This window comes from Colias croceus, chromosome 30, assembly GCF_905220415.1.
Source record: "Colias croceus chromosome 30, ilColCroc2.1".
Taxonomy (NCBI): domain Eukaryota; kingdom Metazoa; phylum Arthropoda; class Insecta; order Lepidoptera; family Pieridae; genus Colias; species Colias croceus.
In genome coordinates this window covers 220,811-248,631 of record NC_059566.1, presented here as the reverse complement: position 1 = coordinate 248,631, position 27,821 = coordinate 220,811, and the positions used below count along the sequence as shown (strand labels likewise).

At 34.3% G+C, this 27,821-nt stretch overlaps 2 protein-coding genes across 3 annotated transcripts; both read left to right on the top strand.

The window, feature by feature from the left end:
- The first annotated feature begins 464 nt into the window (after window positions 1–464).
- Window positions 465–18,065, top strand: LOC123704646 (zinc finger protein 28-like). 2 transcript variants are annotated; one of them, XM_045653051.1, is made up of 15 exons: window positions 465–644; window positions 1,123–1,233; window positions 2,053–2,274; window positions 2,578–2,695; window positions 3,499–3,614; window positions 4,312–4,440; window positions 4,880–4,968; window positions 6,866–6,988; window positions 8,009–8,119; window positions 8,732–8,852; window positions 9,785–9,867; window positions 10,475–10,592; window positions 11,086–11,187; window positions 12,346–12,480; window positions 17,982–18,065. In XM_045653051.1, the coding sequence occupies exons 1-15, from the start codon at window positions 528–530 to the stop codon at window positions 18,054–18,056; spliced, it is 1,770 nt and encodes a 589-aa protein (XP_045509007.1). In that variant the 5' UTR covers window positions 465–527; the 3' UTR covers window positions 18,057–18,065. The 2 variants fall into 2 exon arrangements, with proteins under 2 accessions (XP_045509007.1, XP_045509008.1); XM_045653052.1 differs by lacking the exon at window positions 11,086–11,187.
- Window positions 18,066–18,707: 642 nt separating this feature from the next.
- LOC123704725 (mitochondrial ribosome-associated GTPase 2) lies at window positions 18,708–24,877 on the top strand. Its single transcript, XM_045653167.1, has 6 exons — window positions 18,708–19,058; window positions 19,737–19,863; window positions 20,958–21,085; window positions 21,842–22,028; window positions 23,731–23,817; window positions 24,549–24,877. Exons 1-6 carry the CDS (start codon window positions 18,789–18,791, stop codon window positions 24,842–24,844), a joined length of 1,095 nt encoding a protein of 364 aa, XP_045509123.1. The 5' UTR covers window positions 18,708–18,788; the 3' UTR covers window positions 24,845–24,877.
- Window positions 24,878–27,821: the final 2,944 nt, after the last annotated feature.

The window sequence follows — 27,821 nt, the reverse complement described above, 5'->3', positions numbered from 1 at the left end:
TACGGTATATAATATAATAAACAAATATGAAAAATTGGATGCTGAAGGTAGACACGAAACTTGGAATATGTTTTTAGAGAGATTTTTAATTAATATAATTCTATTTTTTCTCATTTCTGTACATTAAATTCACTTACTTTGGCGTTTAATCGTGCGGGCGTGTCTTCAAAAGGGGCACCTTTTTGAAGATCGAATGTTGTGCTGTTAACAGTTATCGGTTTAAGATATCTACGCGGTCTTCTTATAATATCATTGCTTATATTGTTAAAATCTCATTTGCTAGTTTATGACTTAGGTACCTATACGTAGAACAATATATTTTCTTTGTAGGGATAAACATAATTGAAATTAATTATTTATTCACTTTTTATTGCAATACCTTCAATAATGGCGACACTTAAACGAACTGCTGTCAAAATGAAATGTCATCAGTCATATGTCATTCATCCCTTTCCTTCCGACCGAAACAGTTATTTTGCTAATCGTTTATTTCAGGTTCTAACTAAATTATAATCTTTATTATTAAAATGAATACAATTATGGAAAATACAAATATTTGTGAGGGGTGTTTAAGTAACGATCGGACGTTATTTAGTCATAGTGACGATATAAAACAACTATATTTACAACTTTTAAATGTTGATGTAAGTTGTTTATTAAATATTTATTAATAAAATCTATTTATATGCTGTTGGTGATGATAAAGAATACAATTGTTACTAAATATATGAGAAAGTTTATTGTTGTTAAAAAGTTAAGTCAGGTTTAAAAAAAAGAAAACAAAAACACTGACCTTTCACTTGAGAAATTAAAAAAAAGAAACATTTAAATTAAGAACTACAAGCGTCTTTAATCTTTATTCTATATTTAAATTAGTCTAGAGAAAAAAATTGTGAAAATAATTTTTATCATGAGTTTATTGAAAAGCTTAGAAGTGATTAAAATTACTTTTTACTTAATTTATTCTAGTACATGTGATAAAACATTGCTGTGTATAACTATACCTGTAAAAGAGACTTTTATCTATAGATAGGTACTTGAAAATAATCTTATTTAATAAAATGCTATATGCCCCTAATAACTCAAAAAATAATGTTTGTTACTTTTTGTTTATGTTTTCAGTGTAATTATGAAAAAATATTAAAGCTATGTTGGGAGTGCTGTGCTTTATTGAGAAAAATAATAAAATTCAAGGAACAAATCAGAACTGCACATGAAACAATGTATAATTTGGTAAATATAATATGTTTATTTTTTGTAATTAGATAGTTGACAGTCTCTACTAATAATGTAAAGCTGAGAAGTTTTTATGATTGTTTGAGCGAGCCAATCTCAGGAACTCCTAGACTCCAACATTTATTTATGCAATAAGACTCCTTCTAGAAGCACTTTTGAATCGTCATAACATATATTTAACATTTACCAACGATTCGGAAAGCAGTATCTATGGAGAAGAACCGGCAAGAAACTACATAGTTGCTCTGCTTGTGAATTAATTTATATTCTTTCACCATTGGTTATGTAATGCTAGAGGGCTGTAGACTATACAATTACCACCGTTGAAGTGGGGCTGACTGCTAGCTTTTAAATAAAAATATTTTAGTTGACTTTGATATTTTTGGTTTTATGGCATTCAAATCCATACTAATATTATAAATGCGAAAGTAACTCTGTCTGTCTGTTACTCAATCACGCCTGAACTACGGAACCAATTTGCATGAAATTTGGTACAGAGATATTTTGATACCCGAGAAAGGACATAGGATAGGTTTTATCCCGGAAATCCTACGGGAACGGGTTTTTCTCTGAAAACGCGGGCGACGCCGCGGGCGGACAGCTAGTGCTTTATAAATATAAATTTATCTTGATAGATGGCATGCGGTGTGTCTCTTATTAGACACATAAAACTGAAGGAATAGAATTAGTTTGATCGCTCTGGCGGGTCACGAGTGGCCGAGTTGGTCAGGCATCCGCTCTGGATTGACGTGAAAGGATGCGGGTTCGAGTCCCGCCCTGTTATCGAAATTTTACTTACAATTTTCTATATTTCAGTGTAATCAACCTATAAGTCTATCAAATCTAAAAACAACAAACTGTTTGAACATAGAGTGTAATTATTTTAATGACAATAAATATGTATCTTTAATAAAAATAGAAAATGAAGAAAATATTGTTATAAATGATGGAAAAAATGAAGCAAAATTTGATGTGTTTTACCATAATGATAGATTGTTTAATGATGACCATTATGAGATACATTGTGAAGATTTTAAGGTAAATAATTTTTATTTGTGAAGTGAAACTTCTTTAGGCGCGTTGAGAGTAAAATTTCAAGGTCGCGTCATGGCAATACCGTCACGACATAGAGTTAGCGACAATTTAGATATCTTTGAATCTTTCCAAAGAAGTTTCACTTCTGACAGGTGTGCTCAGCACACATACTCTTTTTTTAATGTATTCATTTCTGTTTGATTTAATGTAAGTATAATAATAATTAACAAAATAATTGACTTTTAAGTGGACTTTAAACATGATTTTTTAGATTGAATTATAAATAAATAATATTTTATTTTTCAGTCAGATTTTGAAGATAATAGTGAAATAATAAAAACGTCATTAGACTTTAACGATTCGGACGATGAACCGTTGACGAGTGTTAAAAAGAAATCGAAAAATAAAACTAAAAAGAAAGAAGGTAAGATTTTTTTTACACATAGGCTATACATATATAAAATATATTCTCTACTATATAAAAATAAGTCGGGTTTTCCTTCCTGACGCTATTACTCCAGAACGCACGAACCGATTTCCACGGTTTTGCATTCGTTGGAAAGGTCTCTGGCTCCGTGAGGTTTGTAGCAAAGAAAATTCAGGAAACATTTCAACAGAAAAGCGGGAAAACCGGGAAAATCATTTTTCACATACAGCGCCTGTAACATTTCGTTTGGTGTTTAAACATTAGGCTAGTCTTCGATAAAAATTGAAATAGTGTTAAAATTACAAGCAGGAATCTTTATAATCTTCCTTCAACCAAGATTTCAGTTTATTTAATTTTCTATATTATGTATTAAATATGAATTTTCTTGTGTTTTACGCGAGTATTATAGCTAGCTAGCTTTTCGCCCGCGGCTTCGCCCGCGTTTTCAAAAAAACCCGCATAGTTCCCGTTCCCGTGGGATTTCCGGAATAAATCCTATCCTATTTGTTAATCCGAGTTACCATCTATATGTGTGCAAAATTTAATTGTAATCGGTTCAGTAGTATTTGCGTGAAAGAGTAACAAACATACACACACAACCTCACAAACTTTCGCATTTATAATATTAGAAGGATAAGATTTAGAAATTAAAGATTTTAACGGATTTTAAACACGATTTGGTTACCAATAAATCGTGTTTAAAATCAGTGTTCAGGAGAATAATAATATAATGAATAAATCGCGTTTAAAATCCGTTAAAATCTTTAATTTCTAAATATTAATTATTAATTAAAATGCAGGTAAGAGACGTGAAAAAGAATCGGGTGTTGTACAAAACGCGAGGGTTTTAAAGAAATTACAACAATTAAATGTACACCCGGACCATCTTGAAATGGTCATTCTTAGTTGGGAAGAGGTGAGAGTATTTCAATTTATAGTCTTTGTAGCTATAAGTAAAATTAATTATACAGGGTGTCCCACTGTTGGTATACTAAGCTCAAAGGAGGTTATAGTTTTGCATACGCTGAGTACGTAAAAAATACTTAAAAAATTCCAGACGCATTTTTTTTCAAATAGATGAATTCTTAAAACTCTTATGTACACCCATAACAAGCAACCCGCACAACTTTGCCACCAGCACGTGAGCTATCATTAGAAAGCGACTTTTATACTATGTATGATAATCTTACATATTATATAAATTTATAAAGAATAGAAAAAATTCGATCACTCAGCGGGACTCGAACCCGCATCCTTCGCGCCATTCCGGGGCGGATGCCTCACCAACTCAACTCGTGACCCGCCTGAGCGATCGAATTTATTCTATTCTTTCAGTTTTATGTGTCTAAGGGACACACCGCGCGCCATCTATTGAGATGATTAACAACCATTTCAACCAATATGAAGCACTTTTCAGTGAATACAATATTGTAACGATGGAACACGACCTTTTTTGTTGAATTTATATTTTTGGTTTTATGGAAAGGATGCGGGTTCGAGTCCCGCCTTGTGATCGAATTTTTTCTATTCTTTATAAATTTATATTTATAAAGCATTTGAATGCCATAAAACCAAAAATATAAATTCAATCTTACATATTATTAACTTTTTAGGTAGAATCAGAAAGAATTAGGGCCTTATCAAGTGATAACTTCACGAGGCACGCACACAAGTGCTATAACTGTGCTATAGGATTCAACCATAGGTGTAAACTGGATGATCACATGAAGAAACACGATGCGGTATGTTTTTTATTTATTGAAAAATAAAATTAGAATTTTTTTTGGTATTTTTTGTCGAAGAAATTTTTTGTGGGTAGTTTCGCGTATATTTTTTTTTTCTAAAAAAAATGTTGTATAGTTGATAATTTTTCAGATAAGTAGCGTGTATCTGACTTTTTAATATATTTAGAATCAAAATTATATATTGTAAAGTTAAAATTAAAAATAATATATTAATATACATTGCAGTTGTAAATTCATAATATAATTAATATCTAGTATTTTGTGCGGTCACATTTTTTTTATAATTTATGATTAAAAAAAATATCAAAAAATAACAGCTACAAAAAACTTCGCATGATTACCTAAATTAAGATTTTTCGATTAAATTAAAGCAACATTTATTCAAATTATTCATTCGTTCAATTTATTAATTAATTCAAATTATTCATTCATTCAGTCAGCAGGTACTTGTGAATGTGAAGTTTGTCACATTCGCTGTAAGGATAAACAGGCGTTATCGTCACATAGGAGACGACATAGAGTGAGGTGAGTGGGTAACAACATTAACTTTGGTTTAGCCGTTTTTGATATAATCTCTTTTACGGAAAAAAACATAAACAAGTAAAAATTTTTTTCGGATTGTTAGTTTGGAAATAATCAGGGTGTAATATTAGGATGGCTTAAACGATTTTGATCCTTTATAAGATATTTTTCTAAATTACAAAATTTTATGTTAAGTCAGGTTAAATCTATATTTAAGCACTGAGTAATACGAACTATTCTATATTTTCTATTCTATATAAAAATTTATATTTATAAAGCTTTTGAATGCCATAAAAACCAAAAAAAATATAAATTCAACAAAAGGTCGTGTTCCATCGTTACAATATTGTATTCACTGAAAAGTGCTTCATATTGGTTTAGATGGTTGTTAAATCATCTCAATAGATGGCGCGCGGTGTGTCCCTTAAGACACATAAAACTGAAAGAATAGAATAAATTCGATTGCTCAGGCGGGTCACGAGTGGCTGAGTTGGTTAGGCATCCGCCCCGGAATGGCGCGAAGGATGCGGGTTCGAGTCCCGCCTCGTGATCGAATTTTTTCTATTCTATATAAAAATTTATAATACGAACTATTTTTTTTTTGTTTTTAACCGACTTCAAAAAAAAGGAGGAGGTTATCAATTCGGCCGGTATATTTTTTTTTTTTTTTATGTATGTACACCGAAAACTCCGAGGTTTCTGAACCGATTTACGTGATTCTTTTTTTGTTCGATGCGGGGTGGTGTCGAATTGGTCCCATAAAAATTTTATTCGGATAGGCCCAGTAGTTTTTATTTTATGAGCATTTTTGTCTGTAGGTATTTGTAAATTTTGCAAGTGCAAGTTTGAAGTCGGTTGTTTTTAACGCAGTTATCACTTGTCATTGTTTGCATTTAACTGATAATGCCGTTCAATTTTCACTTGGAATTATTTCTGTAATGTTATTTTTGTGCATTGTTAAGTGTATAATTATTATCTAAAAAATTCTTTACACCTAACTCGTTTTCTTTCTCCAAAGTACCCGTATTTAACTTTAAGTGCTTTTCCACCAGAGATGTGCTATGCTACGTTGCTGTGGATGCGTTTGTTATCCACCGATCACATTCATTAGCTGTGCCCCGCGGTTTTACCCGCATTTGTCCGCTTCTATTGGTTTTAGCCTCTAGCCTTCCTCGATAAATGGGCTATCTAACACCGAAAGAATTTTTCAAATCGGACCAGTAGTTCGCCCGCGGCCCGCGGCTTCGCCCGCTTTGTCTAAAACCGATTAAATAATATACTTAAATCTTCCTCTTGAATCACTCTATCTATTACAAGAAATCGTATCAAAATCCGTTGCGTAGTTTTAAAGATTTAAGCAAACAATGGGACATAGGGACAGAGAAAGCGACTTTGTTTTATACATACTAAAGTAAGGCCAACGAGAAGCGATACAAAAGGTCATTCACCTAAAAACAACTGTGGCGTTGACAATTTAATATCTATCTCTTTCCACCTTGTGCCTTTGTCGTAATGTCTCGTTCTCTCGGCAAAAACATAACAATGTCAAGACGGATTCGGCAACATTCGGGCGGCAATTTATATGATATTATATTTTATGATTCAGAAAATTATTATTATTCGCGTTATTTAATTTAAATCTACATTATACAATAATTCAAATTATGATAAAATTTATAAAAATAGACTATCCTTTTTGGTATTATTACAATTTGCCGGATATTTTTTAAAACTATACATATAAATCCAACTTTCAAAAAGTTACGCACCCCTGCAATTCCCAATTACCTTGCACGTGTTTTGTTTACATTTGGTATCGCTTCACGTTGGCCGTATGTTATGTAGTGATAATTGTATAGATTTATTTCACCGTACTAAAGTTCGCGCTACCGTACAACAGATGGCGCTGCCGTGTGTGCGGCGGCGTGTGGTCCCGTGCGAGTGTGGCCGCGGACCACGCCCACAAACAACACGCGGCCCCCGCGCCCACACACACGTGCACGCTGTGCGGACACGCCGCCGCGTGAGTGCACACAGTATATACACATAGACAGATATACACACACACCACTAACATACACAAACAGAGTGCACACAGTATACAGGGTGTCCCACTGTTGGTATACTAAGCTCAAAGGCGGTTATAGTTTTGCATACGCTGAGTACGGAAAAAATACTCATAAAATTCCAGGCTATTGCATAGCTTCTATCGCGGGCCTTGAGCGCGGGGACCGAATCGAGAAATTCCGTAACGAAAAAACCTCACGCTCCCCACTCCGACGAGCCCGGAGGTGTGGCTTGAAGGCATAGCATGTAATAGCTTTACCGCGGCAGTCCCCGAGTGCCACATTTTTTCAAAAGGATAAATTCTTAAAACTATAGTGTACACCCCTAACAACCAATTTTGCCGCCCGCACGTGACCTATCGTTTAAGATTATGTTTTCATAGACAGAATGCTCAAATTGGTGAAGCGGTATATGCCAGTTGCGCGAAGCTAGATATGAAAAGTGAAAACATGGATTTTCAGGAAAAATTTAGCAAAAAATTTTTGACGTAATTTTGTGGTTTTAAGTATTTTTTACATGATCAGTGTATGCGGAACTACAAGTTCCTTCGCACTTAGTATACCAATAGTGGGACACCCTGTATACACATGGAGAGATATACACACACACACACCACAAACATACTCAAAACACGCACAGATGTTTTGAAAACGATTTTTTTACGCATTATCTTTTAAAAAAAATAAAAAATTAAAGACGAGAAATAATCAATAACAACAAGAGTTATATAATATATGACATTTGTAACACGACAAAATCTTTTTCTTCAGACAATTTGTGTACAATATTTTACAAGATACTTACAAGTTTATTTAAAAGTTATTTACGTTGTTTAGCAATAACTTACATTTTTAATGTGTTGTTTGCAAGCCGTTTCAATATATTATTTAATTCTTATTTCGTTTTTTTACAAACCATGTAATTGGTTTGTAAAAAAATCTAAATGCAAAGTAACTCACAATTAATTCACTTTCAGTACATTAGGTAAACTGCGCAATCACATGAAGAAAACTCACTCTGAAAAACACAAATGCGAGTTGTGTGAGAAAGTGTTTAGAGACAGGACATCACTACGGACGCATTTGTTGTGAGTATAGTGGTTTATTTTTAACATTTATTCGGCTACACTTATATTTTAGAAACACTTTTCCATTATCGAAATATATAATTTACGTTTGGTATATAAGTTTTACCCAGGAAATCATCCTATAGACTTTTTGACATTATGACGTTTATTTTCATACATTGCAAAAGTGAAATTAGCTCGTTCCAAAAGTGAAATTAGTTCGTGCCAAAAGTAAAGTTGGCTCGTTCCAAAAGTGAAATTACCTCGTTCCAAGAGTGAAATTAGCACATGTAAAATTTGTAAGTTTTTTATTACGGATTTTCTTGCTGACACCGATGGAAATTTTGTGAGGATAATTCAAAAGTGCATCTAGAAAAAGTCTAATTGAATAAATAAATTTTTGAGTTTGAAAAAAACCCGCATAGTTCCCATTCCTATGGGATATCCAGGATAAAAAGAAGCCTATGTCTTATTGGGTCTTCACTTACCTACTGTATACCAAATTTCATTGTTATCGGTTCAGTAGTATTTGCGTGAAAGTGTAACAAACCCATACAAACATATACATGCACCCACAAACTTTCGCATTAATTATAATATTAGTACGATAATTACTACGTTTATATCTTTCAGCATACATCGTGGCGAGAAAGAATACTCTTGCCCGAAGTGTAACAAACAGTTTCTATTCAAAAAAGCAATGGAGATTCATCTGGTGACACACGAGTCTTCCGCTAATATGTACTGTCATGAGGTTTGTATTCACATACACATACACACACACAGTCATAAAATACTAGATTTCCGACCGTGGCTTCGCCCGCATTTTCAAAGAAGAACCCGTTTAGTTAGCGTTCCTGGGGGATTTCCGAGATAAAAAGTAGGCTATGTCTTATTCTGGGTCTTCAGCTACCTACATAACAAATGTCATTGTAATCGGTTCAGTTGTATTTGCGTAAAGGGGTAACAAACATCCATCCTCACAAACTTTTGCATTTATAATATTAGTAGGATTGTTTGCAGTGTGGCAAAGTAATAGTGTTACACGACCTAGTATAATCACTACATAGTATAAAACAAAGTCGCTTTCTCTGTCCCTATGTCCCTTTGTATGCTTAAATCTTTAAAACTACGCAACGGATTTTGATGCGTTTTTTTTAATGGATAGAGTGATTCAAGAGGAAGGCTTTAGTATATAATTTAGGTTTTAGACAAAGCGGCCGAAGCCGAGGGCAGTAAGCTAGTATAGTATATTATATATAGCGCTGTCATATTTATATAATGGAAATAACACTACTCTAAGACAGTATGTAGTTGAACGTTGAGTGACGCTTAATAAATCAACGTTCTTCCTAGTCATTTAATTGAATGTCGTATTTCAATGAACGCGCTAGTCTATAATAATATAAAAATGAATCCCAAAATGTGTTGGTAAGCGCATAACTTGAGAACGGCTTAACCGATTTCGTTAATTCTTTTTTTATTATATTCCTTGAAGTACGAGGATGGTTCTTATGTAGAGAAAACGTGAATATGTACCACGGGCGAAGCCGGGGCGGACCGCTAGTCATTCAATGAAATAGTAGATTCAACTAAATGACATATACACTACAAATACACAAGATCACACACATTGTTACGTTGAGATAAATATCATTTGTGTGAAATAAATTATCCTAATTTCAGTGCGACATGACCTTTAAGAACCAAATGTCTTTCAACCAGCACATGAAGTATAACTTAAAACATATTGACCCGGCGAGGCTCAAGTGAGTACATATATAAATTTATTTCATCAAATTATTAAGCTTTTTTGAAGTGAAACTTCTTTACCGGGGTTGGAAAAAAATTTAGTGTAACATTTTTTTCGTTACGCGTGACATTTTTTCGTTACGCGTGACATTTTCCGTTACGCGCCATCTTTATCTTATCCCTACCACGCGTGATTCGATGTATTTCTGTAAAGTTGTATATAGTAAATTATTTTTTGAAAAATAAGGCCATAAAATCTTATACCACATCTCAGCTTAACATCAGACGAGATTGTGCTCAAGCGTTTCCCTATTCCCAATAAAAAATAAAAATGTGTGCATGTACTAGTGTACACACGTTAGCGGTAAGAAGTGAAACTTCTTTATGACCTTATTTTTCAAAAAATAATTTACTATATGCAACTTTACAGAAATACGTCGAATCACGCGTGGTAGGGATAAGAAAAAGATGGCGCGTAACGGAAAAATGTCACGCGTAACGAAAAAATGTTACACTAAATTTTTTTCCAACCCCGATAAAGAAGTTTCACTTCAAAAATAATATCTATGTTTTAAATTCGAGGACCTTTAAAAACTGCATTATTTAAAATCTTTTAAATTTTAGATACGCATGTAAATTATGTGACAAAAAATTTGTAAAAGCGACTCGTCTTGAAGAACACAACATGGCCGTTCACTTGAAGATCACACCCATCACTTGTTCAGTGCCTGGATGTAGATTTGTGAGTTTTTAATTTTTATCATCCATGTTATTGTTAATAATTTATTCCCAGCTTATCTGTTTGTTTGAACGCGCTAAACTCAAGAACTAGAAAGAAAATTACCTTTTTTTTAAATTTTTAGATACCACGATTCCAACGTCCGCGTCGTGATCGAATTTTTTCAAATCGAATTCTTTGATATTCTTTCTTGTTTGAGTTAAAAATTCTTTCTTGAATCTCAATAGATTTTTTTTAATATTGATAAATGTTGCAAAAGAATCCGTTTAAGACTTATATTATATTCCACCTAGAAAACAAACTTTTAAATGAACCACCTTTTCTTGTAATATAGTAGAAAAAAGAGGAGAGTTCAAATACCGCCTTGAGGTCGAATTTTTTTCAATTATTTAGTTAATAACAATCTAATATTTTAATTATTTATTTGAAATGCTTTATAAATGAGAAATTTATAAAACATTTCAATAAATAAATGCAATTGATTACTACACATAAGGCATGTTCCTCACGAGCGGTTTTACGATCGCACGCGCGTTCGCACGCCGCGACTGTGCCGCGAAGGGACCATGTCTGCGATGTCTGCGGGAAGACTTATACGGTATGGGGTTTTTGTTATTTTTTATTAGAATAATTTGTTTTAGTGTTATAATTTATATTCATAGTTGTGTGTATGTCGTAGCCATATCGTAGACTTGCTCACTTCATGAAATGATCGATCATTACATGAAATGAGTCATGAGTTAATCTACGGTAGAGCCACGACATGTATATGGTTACTATTTAATAATTATCGTAATCGTAATGTTTTTGTTAAATTACATTCAAATAATTTATAACAGGGTTCTTTTGATAATTGATTTTATTTTTTTTATCTTTAAAACAAGTTAAAGTAAAATAGTCAATCATGAATCATATTTTAATTGCTCGCTCTCAATGACCTATTATACTAGTAGACGCGGCATACGCCAACATCATTGCACTAAAAAACAGCGTAATTAATACATACCTACTTACTAACGCATTATCACCAATATAGTTGTTCTCTCTTTCACTCTCACGCACGAGACATAATACATGTCTCACTCATGTACTTCGTAATAACAACTGCCGATTAAAATACAAAAAGAACGTCCAGCCACGACGCTGAATGGTGCGTGACTAAGTGAAACTCGGGCACTTACCTGAGTTTTTTCTTGCCAAAATAGAGAGCGGGTAACGTATCTAGCTCTTTTATATATCATAGCTCGCTCTCACAAAAAATCAAACTAATAAAATATATTTTAAAAGCAGGCAACACATTTACAGAGGCTCTACATCTGGTTGTAGTCATATAATATTAGACCCTCCAGCTCGATTGCCCGCTCTATAAACTTTTTTTTTTTTTTTTTTCTATAAACTAAAAAATAATCAAGGAAACGTTCCCTGGTCTTAAGTAAACAATAAATATAGTTTAAAAAAAACACGCTTTCAAGATAGATACCACTAAAAAGTTAAAAAATAATTATTACTCTAGGAATTAAACAATACCCAATACATGGTATAATTATTGTGAAAAAAGCGTGGGGCGCTTTTCAAGAGCTGATTATACATGGCACAAGAGGAGTCGGTTACATACAAACATACAGGTGAAGCTAATAAAAGCGTGTTAAAAATTGCCTGTTCTAACCTAAAAACAAGAAATGTTGCATGTTTAACATAGGAAAAAAAACCTTCCCTAAAAAATCTCATAAAAATGTTTTTTTTTTTAAACGCACAGAGTAAAAAAAGCCTAGAGGGTCATTTACGTGCACACAGCGGCGCGAGACCATTTCATTGTACGCTATGTTCAGCCGCGTTTGGATATCAAGCTGCTCTGTATAACCATAATAAATTGGTGCATTTGAAAGTTAAGGTATGGTTTTTATTTTTTTTTTCATTTTTCGTGAAAATTTGTTGACAGATTTTTTGTGTTTTTTTACTGTGTCGTAAATGTCAAAAATGAAATTATGCTTAATTTTGTCAGTAACAATCTTTTAATGAGCCTATTTTAAATTTATGTTTTTAATTAAAAACACGTCTTATATTAACAATAAACTTATTTCACGCTGTTCTTAATGAGACGAAATATTGAAATTTTCTTTCTTTGTTTAAAAATAAATTTAAAAATTAGGCAAATTAATACTTTTTTTATAATAATAATAATAATAAGGGCGTAGGGATGTGACGACCCCATCGCCCACGGTTGAAATATCTATGGTCTACGTGACAATAGATATTTCACCCGTGCAGTCAGTCAACCCGCAGGACACCTTGTGACGGGGTGTCGGGGAGTAGCGACCCCGCGGGAACCGAGCGCTCCCGGGGGAGGCCCCTGTCTTCATCTCCGGCTTGCCTTCACCGGCCGGTCGGAGTGAAACCTGACGAGGACAGGACCCCCACCTCTGGCTTGCCTTAACCGGCCGGCCAGAGTGGAGTCGCGAGAGCTTTTAGCTCGAAGGGTGGATGCGAAGTGTAAGTGGCGAGTGGGCACGTGATGCTGGACCCTCAGGGAGCGCGTGATCGTAGTTTAAAGTCCAAGGACGCCTCTCCACCCTTAGCTGCTCACAATATGTTGCCCCCTTGTCGCACTATTGCAGCGACTTATTTCGGGGGCCCATACAGTGAGAGGGCGAGTCACCACCTGCCAACAATTTTTTGCTATATCTTAGTAGAAAGGCAGGTGCCATAGTCTTCCATAGTCCTTAATTCCGGTCCATTAACATCCCATTCCATAGCCCAGTTTATTTTGTTTCCTTATCTTGCAATAGTCCTACATCGGCCGCGGACTGCCCAGGGCTGTATCTCTATAGTGCAGTCATGGGCAGGCTGCGGCTGGTGTCCCACAACACAGTAAAGTTCTCGAAAGGGCCTCTGCGTGTTGGATCCGTGTCCCCACGTAAGCCTTCCAAAGGACCGGGTACTTTCCTTATGATGGTACCCGTGTATTATGGAACTGAGATACATAATAATAATAATAAAGCCCTTTATTCTGAAATCAGTAAACAATTCAACATAATCTAACACTATACATAAATAAATTTTAGTCTATTTTACAATATGTCTCTAATTTCAGTGTGCCTGTTGGCATAGGCCTCCTCCAAAAACTTCCACTGGTTTCTGTCATTTGCCACCCTTCTCCACTTTGCACCTGCCGTCAGTTTCAGATCGTCTTCCCATTTTACTTTTTGCCTTCCTCTATTTCGTTTTCCATCTCTTGGGTACCACTCTGTTGTAGCCTTGCTCCATTTCTCATTTTTGTCACGCATCATGTGCCCTGCCCATCGCCATTTTTGTTTGTCTATTCTTTCGAGTATATCTGTCAATTTCGTTTTCGATCTTAGGGTTGTGTTTCTAATCCGATCCTGTCTTCGTGCGCCTGTCATACTTCGCTCCATTGCCCTTTGACATATGGCTAGTTTTTCCCTGAGCGATTTGGTCAATGACCAGGTCTCGCAGCCATAAGTCAGACACGGCAGTATACATGTGTTAAAAGTTTTTGTTTTTATCGCCATTCCAAGGTCTTTAGACTTCATTATTTCTTTTAGGGCCCAGTACTTTTTCCACCCAATAGCTATTCTCAGATTTATCTCTTTTATATTTTGTTCTGTGGTAGAAATAACCTGTCCCAAGTATGTGTATTGTTCGACATATTCGAGATGTTTATATCCAATTTTTATGTTCGTTTTTTGGTCATTTGTCATAAGTTTAGTTTTTTCGGCGTTCATTTTTAATCCGACTTTCAGACTTTCATTGTTTAGGCCTTGAATCATGACTTCTAAATTTTTGGGATTTTCCTCGAAAAGGACTAAGTCGTCCGCAAACCTGAGGTGGTTCAATTTTTTTCCGTTTATATTTAGACCGAAATTTTCCCAGTCTAATTTTCTGAAAATATTCTCAAGAACTGCCGAAAATAGTTTGGGTGAGAGCGGGTCGCCCTGTCTCACTCCTTTCTCTATGTTGAATTCTCTACCTAGAGACTCTAATTGGATTCTGGCTTTACTGTTTGAGTAGATTTTTGTAATGATGTTAATGTATACTGCCGGTACTCCTTGTTGTTTTAATGTCTCCCATATGTACTCGTGTTTTATGCTATCGAAGGCCTTGGCATAATCTATAAAGGCTATATATAAGGTTTTGTTGTATTCATTGTATTTTTCCAGCACCTGCTTGACTGTGTGGATATGATCTAAAGTTGAAAAACCTTTTCTGAATCCCGCCTGTTCAATCGGTTGCTGTTCGTCAAGCATTGGGGTGATTCTATTTAGTATAAGTTTTGCAAAAACCTTGTATACATTTGACATTAGGCTTATGGGCCTATAATTACCAATGTCTTCCTTATCTCCTTTTTTGTATAATAATATTATGTGGGATTTGGTCCATTGTTCTGGAATATAGCCACTTGTCAGGATCTCGTTGAATATCTTGGTCAGAACTGGTACTAACTCTTCCATTGTTCCTTTTATTAATTCGTTAGTTATTTTATCTGGCCCTGGTGCTTTGCCCATCTTTTGGCTTGTAATGGCCTGCTCCACTTCTTTCTGTAAGATGCTAGGAATAGTTTCTTCGTCATCTGTATTGCAACATTTACTAACTTTGGATGGTTCTTGTTCTGCGTATAATTGTTGATAGAAATCTGTTGCTGCATCCTTGATAGTTTTTCGCTTCGAGGTGGTCTTTGATCTCTTTTTCAGTCTTGTTATCCACTCTTTACCTGTCTCTTTTAATTCACTTAATGCTTTTTTAACGCCTCCTGTTCTTGATATATGGAATTCTAAGGTTTGTAATCTTTTCATCTTTCGGTCTTTCCTTATGTTCTCTCTTATTTTCTTGCTTAGTTCTGTTATAAATTTTATGTTTTCTTTCCCTATTTGGTTGGATATTAGTTCTTTTCTTTCATTGATTAGTTCTAGAGTTTTATCACTGAGTTGATATTTGTTGTGGTTTTGGTTTCTGTTTGTGGTCGCATATTTCTGTAGCTGTTTCTCAAGGTGACTATATTTTTCTCTCACGTTATTTGCACCACTGATCTCCATACCTTCTAGGTAATTTGTGTTAAAGCTGCTGTAGTCAGCTTTCAGCTGTTCTATCACAGAATTTTTAATATGCGTCCGGGAAGTTTTATTTGGGTGTTTTTTGAGAGAGCTTCTTACCATTCGATGATTTGTGTTGAAATTGAGCTTAGATATAACTGTGGTATCTGTAAAAGCCTTTGGGTAGCTGCTTATTACGTAGTCAATCTCGTTTTTGTAAGATCCATCCGGAGAGATCCAAGTCCACTTATTTTTTATCTTTTTCTTAAAAATTGAGTTAATCACAGTTAAGTTGTGTTCCATTAAAAAGTTGATTAGCTTCTCTCCGTTTTGACTTCTCTTTCCTTGTCCATACTTTCCAAGAACATGTTCTTCGCTGTTTTGCCTTCCACCCACCTGAGCGTTGAAATCTCCCATTAAAATTATGTGTTTGTCAGAGTTGGTTTTTACTACTAGTGAAATTTCCTCGTAAAAGGCATCTATTGCTGATTTTTCCGCTTGTTCTGTAGGTGCGTATGCTTGCATTATTGCCCATTGCTTCTTGTATCCTGGGAATTTGATGATCAGCAATGCCAGCCTTTCGGAGATACCATTTAGTTCTTGTATATATTGTTTTAGAGATTTCTTGATTATAAAGCCCACTCCTCTTTGGCCTGGCGTTTCTCCCTTTTGAAATAGAATGTAATCTTTATGCTCTTCAATTTTTTCGCCTAGTCTCCTCATTTCGCTTATGCCTAATATGTCTAGTCTTATGTCTTCTAGTGCTTTTTCCAGCTCCATCAAGCTTTCCTTTGTCCTGAGGGTTCTCACATTTAGGGTTGCTACATTGAATACTTCGCATCTTTTGGTTTGTCGGGCTGGTGACACTACAGGTCCATTTCGGATTTTATTCTGTTGTGTTTGTGTCTTTAAGTTGTATAATACTATGCTGTTGTTTCTATTTGTATTTGGAGGGTTTTGGTCTGCTTCTCCCACGGTGACCGGCCGGATTGGGATGCGATTTTTGTTTGTTTGTTTTGACGTGTTTGTGCATTTTGACATATTTTGGTTCCGGGTGCCTATGCCCATCATTAGTTTTTTGGAATTTCTGTAGGTGAAGCTGTTCTTCCATTCTTAATATATTTGAGTATGCTAGGTTTTATCACTTCCTTTGCTGAGCTTCCCGCTTGTGATAATACTGGTTCACTTTCCAGGGTCACTTTTTTCTGTATTGGTGTGTTTGGGGAGGCTGACTCACCTCGCTTTCTTTTTTCTCTGTTTTTGTCTGAAGGTTTCTTCACTACCAGTTTATCAAAGTTAATGTAGGCAATATTTCCTTTCCGTTTCTCTTCCTTTACTTGTTCCTTCAGTTGCTTCCTTATTTCTAGTACCTCCTTAGGAAAGTCCTCATTTACATAAATTCCTGGTGGGAGTTTCGACTTATTCTTAAGTATTGTATGTTTTTTCCAAATAGTTGTGACTGTAGCAACGACCGGGCGGTTTTTGTTCTGAGTCTTTTGGCCTATTCTATATATATTGCTTATCTCTTGGCTGTCCATAGGTATTCCAGTTTCGATTATAATTTCCTTTAAGTAATCTACTAACTCGTTTTCTGTTTTGCCTGATTCGTCTATTCCATAGAATACTAGATTGTTCTTCCTCTTATCTTTTTCAAGCAAGTTAATTTTCTGTTCCATAGTTGCTACTTTAATTTTCAGGACTTCGTTCTCTTCTGTTAGGGATTTAAATTTTATATCTATCCCTTCCATAATGCTTTTCGTCACTGCTGTTGTTATTTCTAAAGTTTGTTGTTTCATCTTTTCCTCCATTTTCAATAATAATAGTTCTATGTTTGCATCCATTTTTGGGGTAATTTTATTTCTTGATGTGGCCACACTACTTTTGGTAGCTTTTGGAATTTGTTACTGGCAACTTCACAAGTGACGATGACGTTTGACAGTTTGATGACAGATCGTCTCTTATCTATGAAATGATCGTGATTCTCACTTTTTAGGTTGTGTTGTCAAATGAAATTTGATATTTTCTTGCCCAAACTTGTAACTTTGCACATTTTTCACTTGCGGATATTGCTTATTTGTGTTTCTGTGATACTTTTGTGACTCGGCACAACTGTTCGATCACTATTTACCACTAGTTTAAATGTTTAATTACGGAGCTTCGTGACGCACTTGTTTACAGTATGGACACCGGAACCGGAATCAATACTTTTTTTATGATTGTTTTAAAAAAGAGGGTAGTACACAAATTGCAATCAATGTGGTATTTTAATTTGAAATATTGCCGTATAAAAATTATCTTTAGTTTGTCATACACAAAGTATAATTACGTTTTTTATATATTTCAGACTAACCGAAGTCGGCAAAACCAAACCAATTCAGATTGGGTCGCCGCGGCCGTAGATACTCCCAATGTGCCATAATAAATTATTTTATACAAAACATTGTTTTATTTTTATACATATTACTTATACATATAAATATTATAACTTGAAAAGATCATTCTTCATTCGAACCGCGAGGGACTGGAACATGCTTCCTGAGTCTGTGTTCCCCGACGAGTACAATATGGAGGTCTTCAAGAAAAGAGTGAACAGGTACCCTCTAGGAAAGCGCGCTCCATCTTAGGCCGCTTCTCAGCTTTCCATCAGGCGAGATAGTGGTCAAGCGCTTTCCTATCAAACAATAAAAAAATACATCAATATTATTTTCACACAAAAGTGGTAACCTTTATTTGAATAGAAATTAGAAAAATATTTTAACATCATCGTCATAATTTAGTAAAAGTTCTCGAGTTGCCTGATTAAATATGAAATGCCCTATAGAAAAAATAGGGTTTTGGCACAGAATACATAATAGTAGCTAAACGCTAGTTTTGGTGTGGTTTTGGCCTTTGATGGAAGGATTGCATTGTATATTCAATATTTTTAATAGGTACTCTTCATAAGTCAGCGGACATTTGAAGAATTATTTGAGTAGCATTAACTTAGCGGCAACGTCCACGAGACCCCTTTAGTGGCGCCATGTTTACATGTTTCATTTCTAAACGAAACATCAGCAGTCATAATGACATTTGTGATTTGACAAATGACAATCTCGATTACCAAAACATAACCTCTCCCATCAAAAACAAATATGAACAAAACAAATTAAAGATGAAGCTAATACAACTATTCCGTCGTCTAAAACTCATGCCTTGCGTACAAATAAGAAATTTGTCCGACAAATATCAACCAAAAGCGTTGCGTAGTTTAAAACCAAAGTCTACGCGGAACACAGTGCAGTTTTACGTAGATTCGTGTAGAGTTAGAGCTGTGGCTGGTAAGGGAGGCGATGGGTGTATTTCCTTCTTGAGTGTGTGGTGTAAGGACCATGCAGGACCTGATGGTGGAGACGGGGGGCATGGCGGACATGTTATATTTCAAGTAAGCTATTTTTATGTTATAACTAGCTGTGCCTTGCGGTTTCACCCGCATTGCTCCGCTCTTGTTGTTCTTAGCGTGACGATATATAGCCTATAGCCTTGCTTTATAAATGGGCTATCCAACACCTAAATAATTTTTCAAATCGGACCAGTGGTTCCCAAGATAAGCGGGTTCAAACAAACAAACTCTTCAGCATTATAATATTAGATTTGTATAGATATAAGGAATGTACGAAAGGTTCCTTCATTAATTGCTTTTATATCGGTTTATATTTTTGCTAAGGATCGCGGATAGCAGGCGAAGCCGCGGGCGGAAAGCTGGTAGATATGATTACTAGGCTGATTTGCTAAGACGTTTATTAAACACTGTTTTTATTTTTTTGTACAAATAAAAAAAAAATACTAAATTATAAGTATCGGTACAATAATTTATACTTTCAATTCGCCCGCTTTCTCTAAAATGATTTCAGATTTAAACTATCCTATCTCTCAAGTTGGATCGAACTGCTAATGGTGTGCGAATTTTATTATAATCGGTTTAGTGGTTTAGGAGTCCATAATGAGGACAAACATTGTGACATGCGATTTATATATTATAGGTATAAACTAATGGCATCTATTTAATAATTGGACATATTTAATAACTTCAATACTTTTAATAAACATTGTAATATTCCAGGCGACGCACTCCAAAAAGAGTTTGAACCATTGTCACACGGTGATCAAAGCGAAGGATGGAGAGAGGGGCTTCAATAAGGACTGTCACGGGAAGAATGCTAAACATGTTGTTGTTGATGTGCCGTTAGGTATGATATTATTGGTTTTTATTTTAAATATAATGTTACTAGGTTTTCGCCCGTGGCTTCGCCCGCGCAGTCAAAGAAAAACCCGCGTAGTTCCCGTTCCCGTGGCATTTCCGGGATTACGTCATTTTTCCGGGATAAAAAGAAGCCTATGTCCTTTCTCGGGTATCAAAATATCTCCATACCAAATTTCATGAAAATTGATTTAGTACAGACAGAGTAACTTTCGCATTTATAATATTAGTATTGATTTTTACTAATGAACGACATATTGGTTGCTAATGCACATTACATTTATTGCTAGGGTGTAATATCATCATTTACCATCACAAAAATAATTGAATCTTATTTATTTCTACCGGTGACTTAATCCATACTTTATAATATTATAAATGCGAAAGAAACTCTGTTTGACTGTCTGTTACTCAATCACGCCTAAACTACTGAACCAATTTGCATGAAATTTGGTATAGAGATATTTTGATACCCGAGAAAGGACATAGGCTACTTTTTATGCCGGGAACTAGGTTAGGTTTTATCCCGGAAATCCCACGGGAGCGAGAACTATGCGGGTTTTTCTTTGACTGCGCGAGCGAAGCCGCGGGCGGAAACCTAGTAGTAAATATATTATATAGTAAGTAGTATGACAAGATATATTATATTTTTTATTGTAGAGTTAAAAAAATAATAAAGAAAATAAATCTATTGAAACATTATATTATGTAATGCAGATTGACTTCAAAAATATTTATTCTAATGTAGGAGACAAATCACTTTTATTAGTATCTATACTAATATTATAAAGCTGAAGAGTTTGTTTGTTTTGTTTGTTTGAACGCGCTTATCTCGGGAACTGCTGGTCCAATTTGAAAAATTCTTTCGGTGTTAGATAGCTCATTTATAGAGGAAGGTTATAGGCTATATATCATCACGCTACGACCAACAGGAGTGAAGCCACGGGGGTGAAACCGCGCGGAGCAGCTAGTCTTTAACAAAATTAAAATCTTTAATTTTTTTCACTTTTCCTATAGTTTGCCTATTATTGCTTATATTTCTGTGTGTATCATTTTTTACGTGTTTTTTTATTATTATTCCAGGAACAATAATAAAAGACGCATATGGTCGAGTTGTAGGTGACCTACAGACAGAGGGTGCGATGTTCGTAGCGGCCCGAGGGGGGGCTGGGGGGAGGGGGAATCGGTTCTTCCTTACTGATACTGAACAGGTTAGTGATATCTGTTGAGATAGTGATACAGATAGACAGGTTAGTGATACCTGTTGTGGTAGTGATAGTGATAGACAGGTTAGTGATATCTGTTGTGGTAGTGATATAGTGTAGGTGACCTACAGGCTGAAGGTGCTATTTTCAGCTAGCTGCCCGAGGGGGGCGTGGGGGGAGGGAGAACAGGTTCCTCCTTACCGATACTGAACAGGTTAGTGATAGTGACATATGAAATTGAATAAATTTTCAAATCGTATTTGTCAATTTTAATAGACAGATAAGCTAAATATAAGTTACTAGCTTACCGCCCACTGCTTCGCCCGCTTTGTCTAAAACCTAATAAATAATATACTAAAACCTTCCTATTGAATCACTCTATCTATTAAAAAAAACGCATTTAAATGTTCATACAAAGGGACATAGGGACAGAGAAAGCGACTTTGTTTTATACTATGTAGTGATACAGTGTGGAAATTTTCGATGGGCCCTGGAGGGAAAGTACATGAAACACTGAAGATAGCAAATTTTGCTGAAAGGAAACATTCCTTTATTTTCAAAAAGAAATAGAACTGCAACTCAAAGATTTTCGAAAATTCACTTGCATCGACCGGGAATCATACAAGAAAAATTTGCTATCTTCAGTATTTCAAGTACTTTGAACTTTCCCGCAGCAAACTTTGTATTTTTGATAAAAGTAATTTTAAAATCGTATCAGTGTTTATTTAACTTTTTACAATAATTTACCTAAAAATATTCCAGGCGCCAAGTGTAGCGGAATTTGGGGCCCCAGGGGAAACGAATCAATACTCGCTCGAAGTGCGATCTATGGCCCATATAGGGCTGCTAGGGGCCCCGAATGCAGGGAAAAGCACATTATTAAGAGCCCTAACTAGGGCCCGTCCCACTGTGGCCCCGTACCCGTTTACTACACTCAGACCACATATAGGTAAGTTTTTTGTACTAATCTATACGTCATATAGGTATATAAAAGAAAGTCGTGTTAGTTACACTACTTGTAACTCAAAAACGGCTGATCATTTTAATATTTCCACCAACTAACAAAAACATCATTAATATCTGGTCAGCCGTTTTTGAGTTAAAAGTAAGTTTGTAGTGTAACTAACGCGACTTTCTCTTAGGCCGCCTTTACACCTGTAAGTTACTTTCGTAAAAATTATGTAACTGACTTACGATTGCATTTACACTTAAAATAAACTTACAGTAAATAATGCTTACGTAATTTTTGTGAGTTTAAACTTACATAAATTATTACACGCCCGTTTACATTAAATCAGTAAAAAAAATGCCTCGAAGACGCCACGTTCAAGCGGCTGCTGCATATATAATTTTGTCCAATAAAAAGCGTCGGAAAAATAATACTGAAAGAAAATGCTGGGTAAAACCTTGGTTAGAAAAAAGAATGGCACAAGGTGCGTTTGAAAATCTTTTGAAGGAGTTGACAATGGAAGACCAACACGGATTTTTCAATTTTATAAGAATGAATACTACAAGTTTTGAATTTGTCCTTTGAATTTGTTTTGAAATTGTCCTTTCAAATTATGCAACTTTCTAATGATTTCATCTGGAGTGGTATTAAACATTTCGCTAAGTTCAACATGTAGTGAATTTGTTTTTACGCGGTTTTTGTATTCTTTATTTTTGTAGTCCCACAGTATGGGACGTGCTTCAAAAGCGGTAATTAAAGCTTCTACCTCGTTTGGTGACCAGATTTTATTTTGTTTTTGTTTAGAGGACATTGTTTTGGTGAGTTCTCAACTTATCAATATAATTCAATAAGCTGCGAGTCGCTTCCGTAAGCAAACTCGAACACGTTTAGACTTATAATTTTTAAATTTACGAAAGTTGTAAAAAATTACAGTAAGTTACTTACAACGAGTGTTTACACTTGAAAATTTATCGTAAGTAGCTTACGTAAGTGACTTACGTAAGTAAAACTTACAGGTGTAAAGGCGGCATTAGTATATAAAGGTTAGGTTAGGTTTTTATTTAAATTAAAAAATATGTTTCTCGGTGACGATGCACCTTTCTTACGATAAAATAGTTTAAAATTGGATCAGTAGTTTTTATAAATGTTTAACAATCAAACTAAAAGAAAAGGAAACCTTTTTTATTTGTAACTAGCATCCGCCCGCGAAACCGTCCGCGCGGAAAAATTAAGAAAAATTTAGATTTTTTTACGTATTTTTCCAGGATAAAGTATCCCATTTTATGCCCAGGATAATAAGGTATAATTATACCAAGTTTCATCGAAATCGAACCGTTAGTTTTCACGTGATGTCTGTACATACAGACAGACAGACAAAAATTTTTTTAATCACATATCGTTTGGTATCGATCCAGTAACACCCCCTGCTATTTATTTTTTCAATATTTTCAATGTACAGAATCGACCCTTCTACAGATTTATTATATGTATACAGTATATCTTTATGATTCGTATGACGTTAAAATCTGAACTATAAACGTTTTTCATGTAATATTTTGGTGCGCAATAAACTCATTTTGTTTTTGTTTTATTTGATTTTTAATATTTATTGATTTTTATTAAAATCTACGTAACTAATTCATAATTTTCTGTCCTGATTTTATTATTTATTTATTTGATTTAATATACAATTTTGAAACAGGTATGATCCCATACGACGACTACGAGCAAGTGGCGATCGCGGATCTGCCCGGACTCATACCGGGATCACATAAGAATCATGGATTAGGTAAGATTTGCTTAACCGACTTTGAAAAATAATGTTGTTTTATAATGATGAAAACATGCATACATATCTTTCGTACTGGCTGTTCCCCGCGGTTTCACCCGCATTGCTCCGCTCCTGTTGGTCTTAGCGTGATGTTATAATATAGCCTTCCTCGATAAATGGGCTATCTAACACCGAAATAATTTTTCAGATCGGACCAGTAGTTCCCGAGATTAGCGCGTTCAAACAAACAATCAAACCAACAAACAAACTCTTCAGCTTTATTAGTATAGATTTAGTTTTATAGAATTCAAAAACTATAATAACCTAGCGGTCCGTCCCGGCTTCGCCCGTGGTACATATTTTTCTCTCCATAAGAACCACCCTCGTAACTCAAAGGTTATTATAAAAAAAGAATTATCGAAATCGGTTCAGCCGTTCTCGAGTTATGCGCTTACCAACAAATTTTTCGATTCATTTTTATATTTTTATATAAAAACTAGCTTACCGCCCGCGGCTTCGCCCGCTTTGTCTAAAACCTAATAAATGATAATATACTAAAACCTTCCTCTTGAATCACTTTATCTATTAAAAAAATCGCATCAAAATCCGTTGCGTAGTTTTAAAGATTTAAGCATACAAAGGGACAGAGAAAGCGAATTTGTTTTATACTATGTAGTGATAATGACAAGTCTCAAAATCGTGTTTTAATTTTTATTTCATAGTTTAAAATGTTTTAATTTTGTTCTCAGGTATACAGTTCCTTCAACACGTGGAAAGATGCAAAGGCCTTATATTTCTTCTAGACGGAGCAAATGATCCAATTTCACAATATGAAACATTAAATTATGAATTAGAACAATATAATAAGGAATTAACGAAACGACAACGCTGTGTTGCCCTCAACAAAATCGATCTCCCCGAAGTTAGGGAGATTCTCCCGAAAATTCGGGAAATTGTAGACGTAATAGGTATTTCGGCGAAAACTGGGGTGAATTTGGATGAATTGTTAAGAGTTGTTAGGAAAATGTATGACGAAGATATGTAAATAGTTGGTTAAGAAATAAATTATAGTTGATTATGTGGTGTTTTATTTTTACCTCAAATAAGTCATATAAAGTTGACCTAATGGACCTTTTATATTTTAAAATTATAACTAACGATTTTCTGCAATAACTATCCATAGAGAATCCAATTTAATACTCAAAATATGATTATTTTTACATAAAATATTTACCTATCAAAGTCTAAGGCTAAATTCGTTAACACAGCAACTGAAAAACGTAATTTTCCAAAATGGTGGTACATTTTTAGTGACATATTACAGCACAGCATTGCCATTCAGACTCTACCAAAAAGAAATCCAATTCTATTAATTATTTTCATCGGAACATTTTTTTAAATCTTATGTTAAGTACGTCCCATCATAATTATTATATTACTCACACAGCACATGGAAAACAAAAAATAACCCAACAATGCCAACCCTACGCATACATTTTCACAAGGAAAACCGTCGCATATCGACTGCACACATTACCTAACTACATCCCAAAAACAACTGAACTCGTGTAAAAATATACATTTACTGCCTTACTTAACTTACAAAACTTTATCTTAAAATTCGATTTTTATGAAATGGTTATGAATTTCTATGAGTCTTGAAAAGGGAAATTTACATTTGCACCTCTTTTTTAAGTTTAAACAAACTAAATCGTCTGACTAATAAATTCTGCATATCAGATAAATGACTGTAGTCGTAAAAATTAACTACCTGATTATCTACTTAAACATCATTTATTAGAACACATAAAATGCATCAAAATCAGACGGTCTTTTTATCTAATATACCTACATCGAAAAACTAGCTGAAACCGCAAACCGTGGCGGCCGTCTGAACAATATTCGGTCGCGAATCGCGATTCCGCCATCGGCCAGAGCAATCGCATTTATTGTATCCTATGGACCTATAGTTTTTGTGTCTAAGGACTTATTCTAGATTTGCATTATCAATGTTACTACTCAAGTAGCTGAAAATCTAACTAACCTAACAAATAACATTATAATTTATTTTTGTTCTCTCGATCGACCCAAAAATTGGACCGCACGTTAGGTACCAAACGATCGTAAAGTAGGTAATAGTTTATGTATGTTCTGGAAATTGGTACATTTGTGTTATTATCACAGACAATAGAGTGGTTATTATAGAAGTAGAATGTAATGATGAGTCGTGCCGCGTGCGAGCCTTCGGCTATTTTACCAGGTTAGGGCGGAGGGCTTGGGCGTTCTGAACATATTAATTTTTAATTTGACAATACTTGTTTTAATAAAATTTTCTCTCTTTTCGAACAGACACTGGCTTTGTTAACACAAATTTTAAATCTAAGATTCATACATATACACTCGAAAAACCTCCTTCAGGCGCATATTGAGTTTTTGTGCACTTTAATTAGGTTTCTAAATATAACTTAAATGTGTAATAAATATGCTACAGCAAATTCTTATATTAATAAATTTCAATTATTGTTATTGTGTTTTAGCTGAAATAAATATTTTTTCACTTTCAACTGGTGTTTCGTTTAGAATAGCTGTGATGTTATTTAAATTATTTGTTGCACAAACAGAAGTTAACAGACAATAACTCAGTAACGATAAAATGGATTTGATTTATTTGATGAGCAAATTTAGTGTGATGTTCAGTATTATAGTCAAAATTATTGTGGTAATTTGGAAAAAAATCGGATTTACAGTTGTATGATTAAATATTAAGTAGGTGCCCATTTTAAGGGTTTATGTATTATAAATTTTAATGAAATCTTTATACATAATTATGTAACGAATTCTTTCTAATATTATAATAAATGCGAAGTGGGTTCGTTTGTTTGCCTTTCTTTAGCAGAGGAGTTATTTTTGCGTCTAGGCATAGGCTATTTTTACCGTATTTAAATGTCCCATTTCCTATGGGAAGATACATTTGTATTGTCTATTTTTTGGTGGTGTTCTATGAATAAACGTGTTATCTATCCATCTACATTATGATGCGCATTTGAATGAAATCAGAATTTAAAAATTTCGCTAGATGGCGCTATATAAATTGTAATTTGTTCAAATAGTTAATAGACGAAAGCTGGAAGAGACTATTCTTCACAAAAAACCTTGTGTATTGGAGAGAAGAGTATTGTATTATATGTTTAGTGTTTGATTTTGCGCAAGTATTATACATTTAGAAATTGAAGATTTTAAACGGATTTTAAGTTTTTTTAGTCTCCTCGTGACCACGCTCGCTGCAGTGTCCGTATCCTCGGAAAAATAATATAATAAATCGCGTTTAAATCCGTTATAAATATTTAATTTCTAAACAATAAAGATTTTTGTATTTTTATGTGATAGGTACACATCATTTTGAAACTTTTCTTTGACCAGAGGAAGAAAATAAAACACATTTTTACATATCAAACTTTATTCAATTTAATTTATATCTATCCCTTAATAATACTTTTCAGTCTAATGCGATCATTAATTGAAAAAATAAACCAAATTACGATGTAGTAAGAAGATGGAGGATTCAGACACTTAAATAATTACAAGTTTTAATCAAAAATCATTGCCATAGGTGACATAACTTTTGGATAAAAATAATTTTATTTAAAAAAACGTTAATTTATTGTAAAATTTTTAAAAATAATCAGAAAACATTAGAATTGTCACAATTAAAAATAAAGGCTAAGTAACATTGCGGCAATATTTAGTAATTAGGAACTAATTTTTAGGATTTATATAAAATAAACCATTTTTAAACTTTTCTTAATTTTATATTTCTTATATAAAGCAATTCCTTTACACTTTTTATCAAAATATGTATATAAAGGTGCATTTACATCCATCGAGCGAATGCTTATCTATACTAATATTATAAAGCTGAAGAGTTTGTTTGTTTGAACGCGCTAATCTCGGGAACTACTGGTCCGATTTGAAAAATTCTTTCGGTTTTAGATAGCCCATTTATCGAGGAAAGCTTTGGGCTG

Coding starts and splice junctions, on each gene's coding strand:
- LOC123704725 (XM_045653167.1), top strand. CDS start 18,789: ATGAAGCTAATACAACTATTCCGTCGTCTAAAACTCATGCCTTGCGTA. Junction 21,086..21,841: donor TCCTTACTGATACTGAACAG/GTTAGTGATATC, acceptor AAAATATTCCAG/GCGCCAAGTGTAGCGGAATT. Junction 23,818..24,548: donor ACATAAGAATCATGGATTAG/GTAAGATTTGCT, acceptor TTTTGTTCTCAG/GTATACAGTTCCTTCAACAC.
- LOC123704646 (XM_045653051.1), top strand. CDS start 528: ATGAATACAATTATGGAAAATACAAATATTTGTGAGGGGTGTTTAAGT. Junction 645..1,122: donor TACAACTTTTAAATGTTGAT/GTAAGTTGTTTA, acceptor TTATGTTTTCAG/TGTAATTATGAAAAAATATT. Junction 4,441..4,879: donor ACATGAAGAAACACGATGCG/GTATGTTTTTTA, acceptor TCATTCATTCAG/TCAGCAGGTACTTGTGAATG.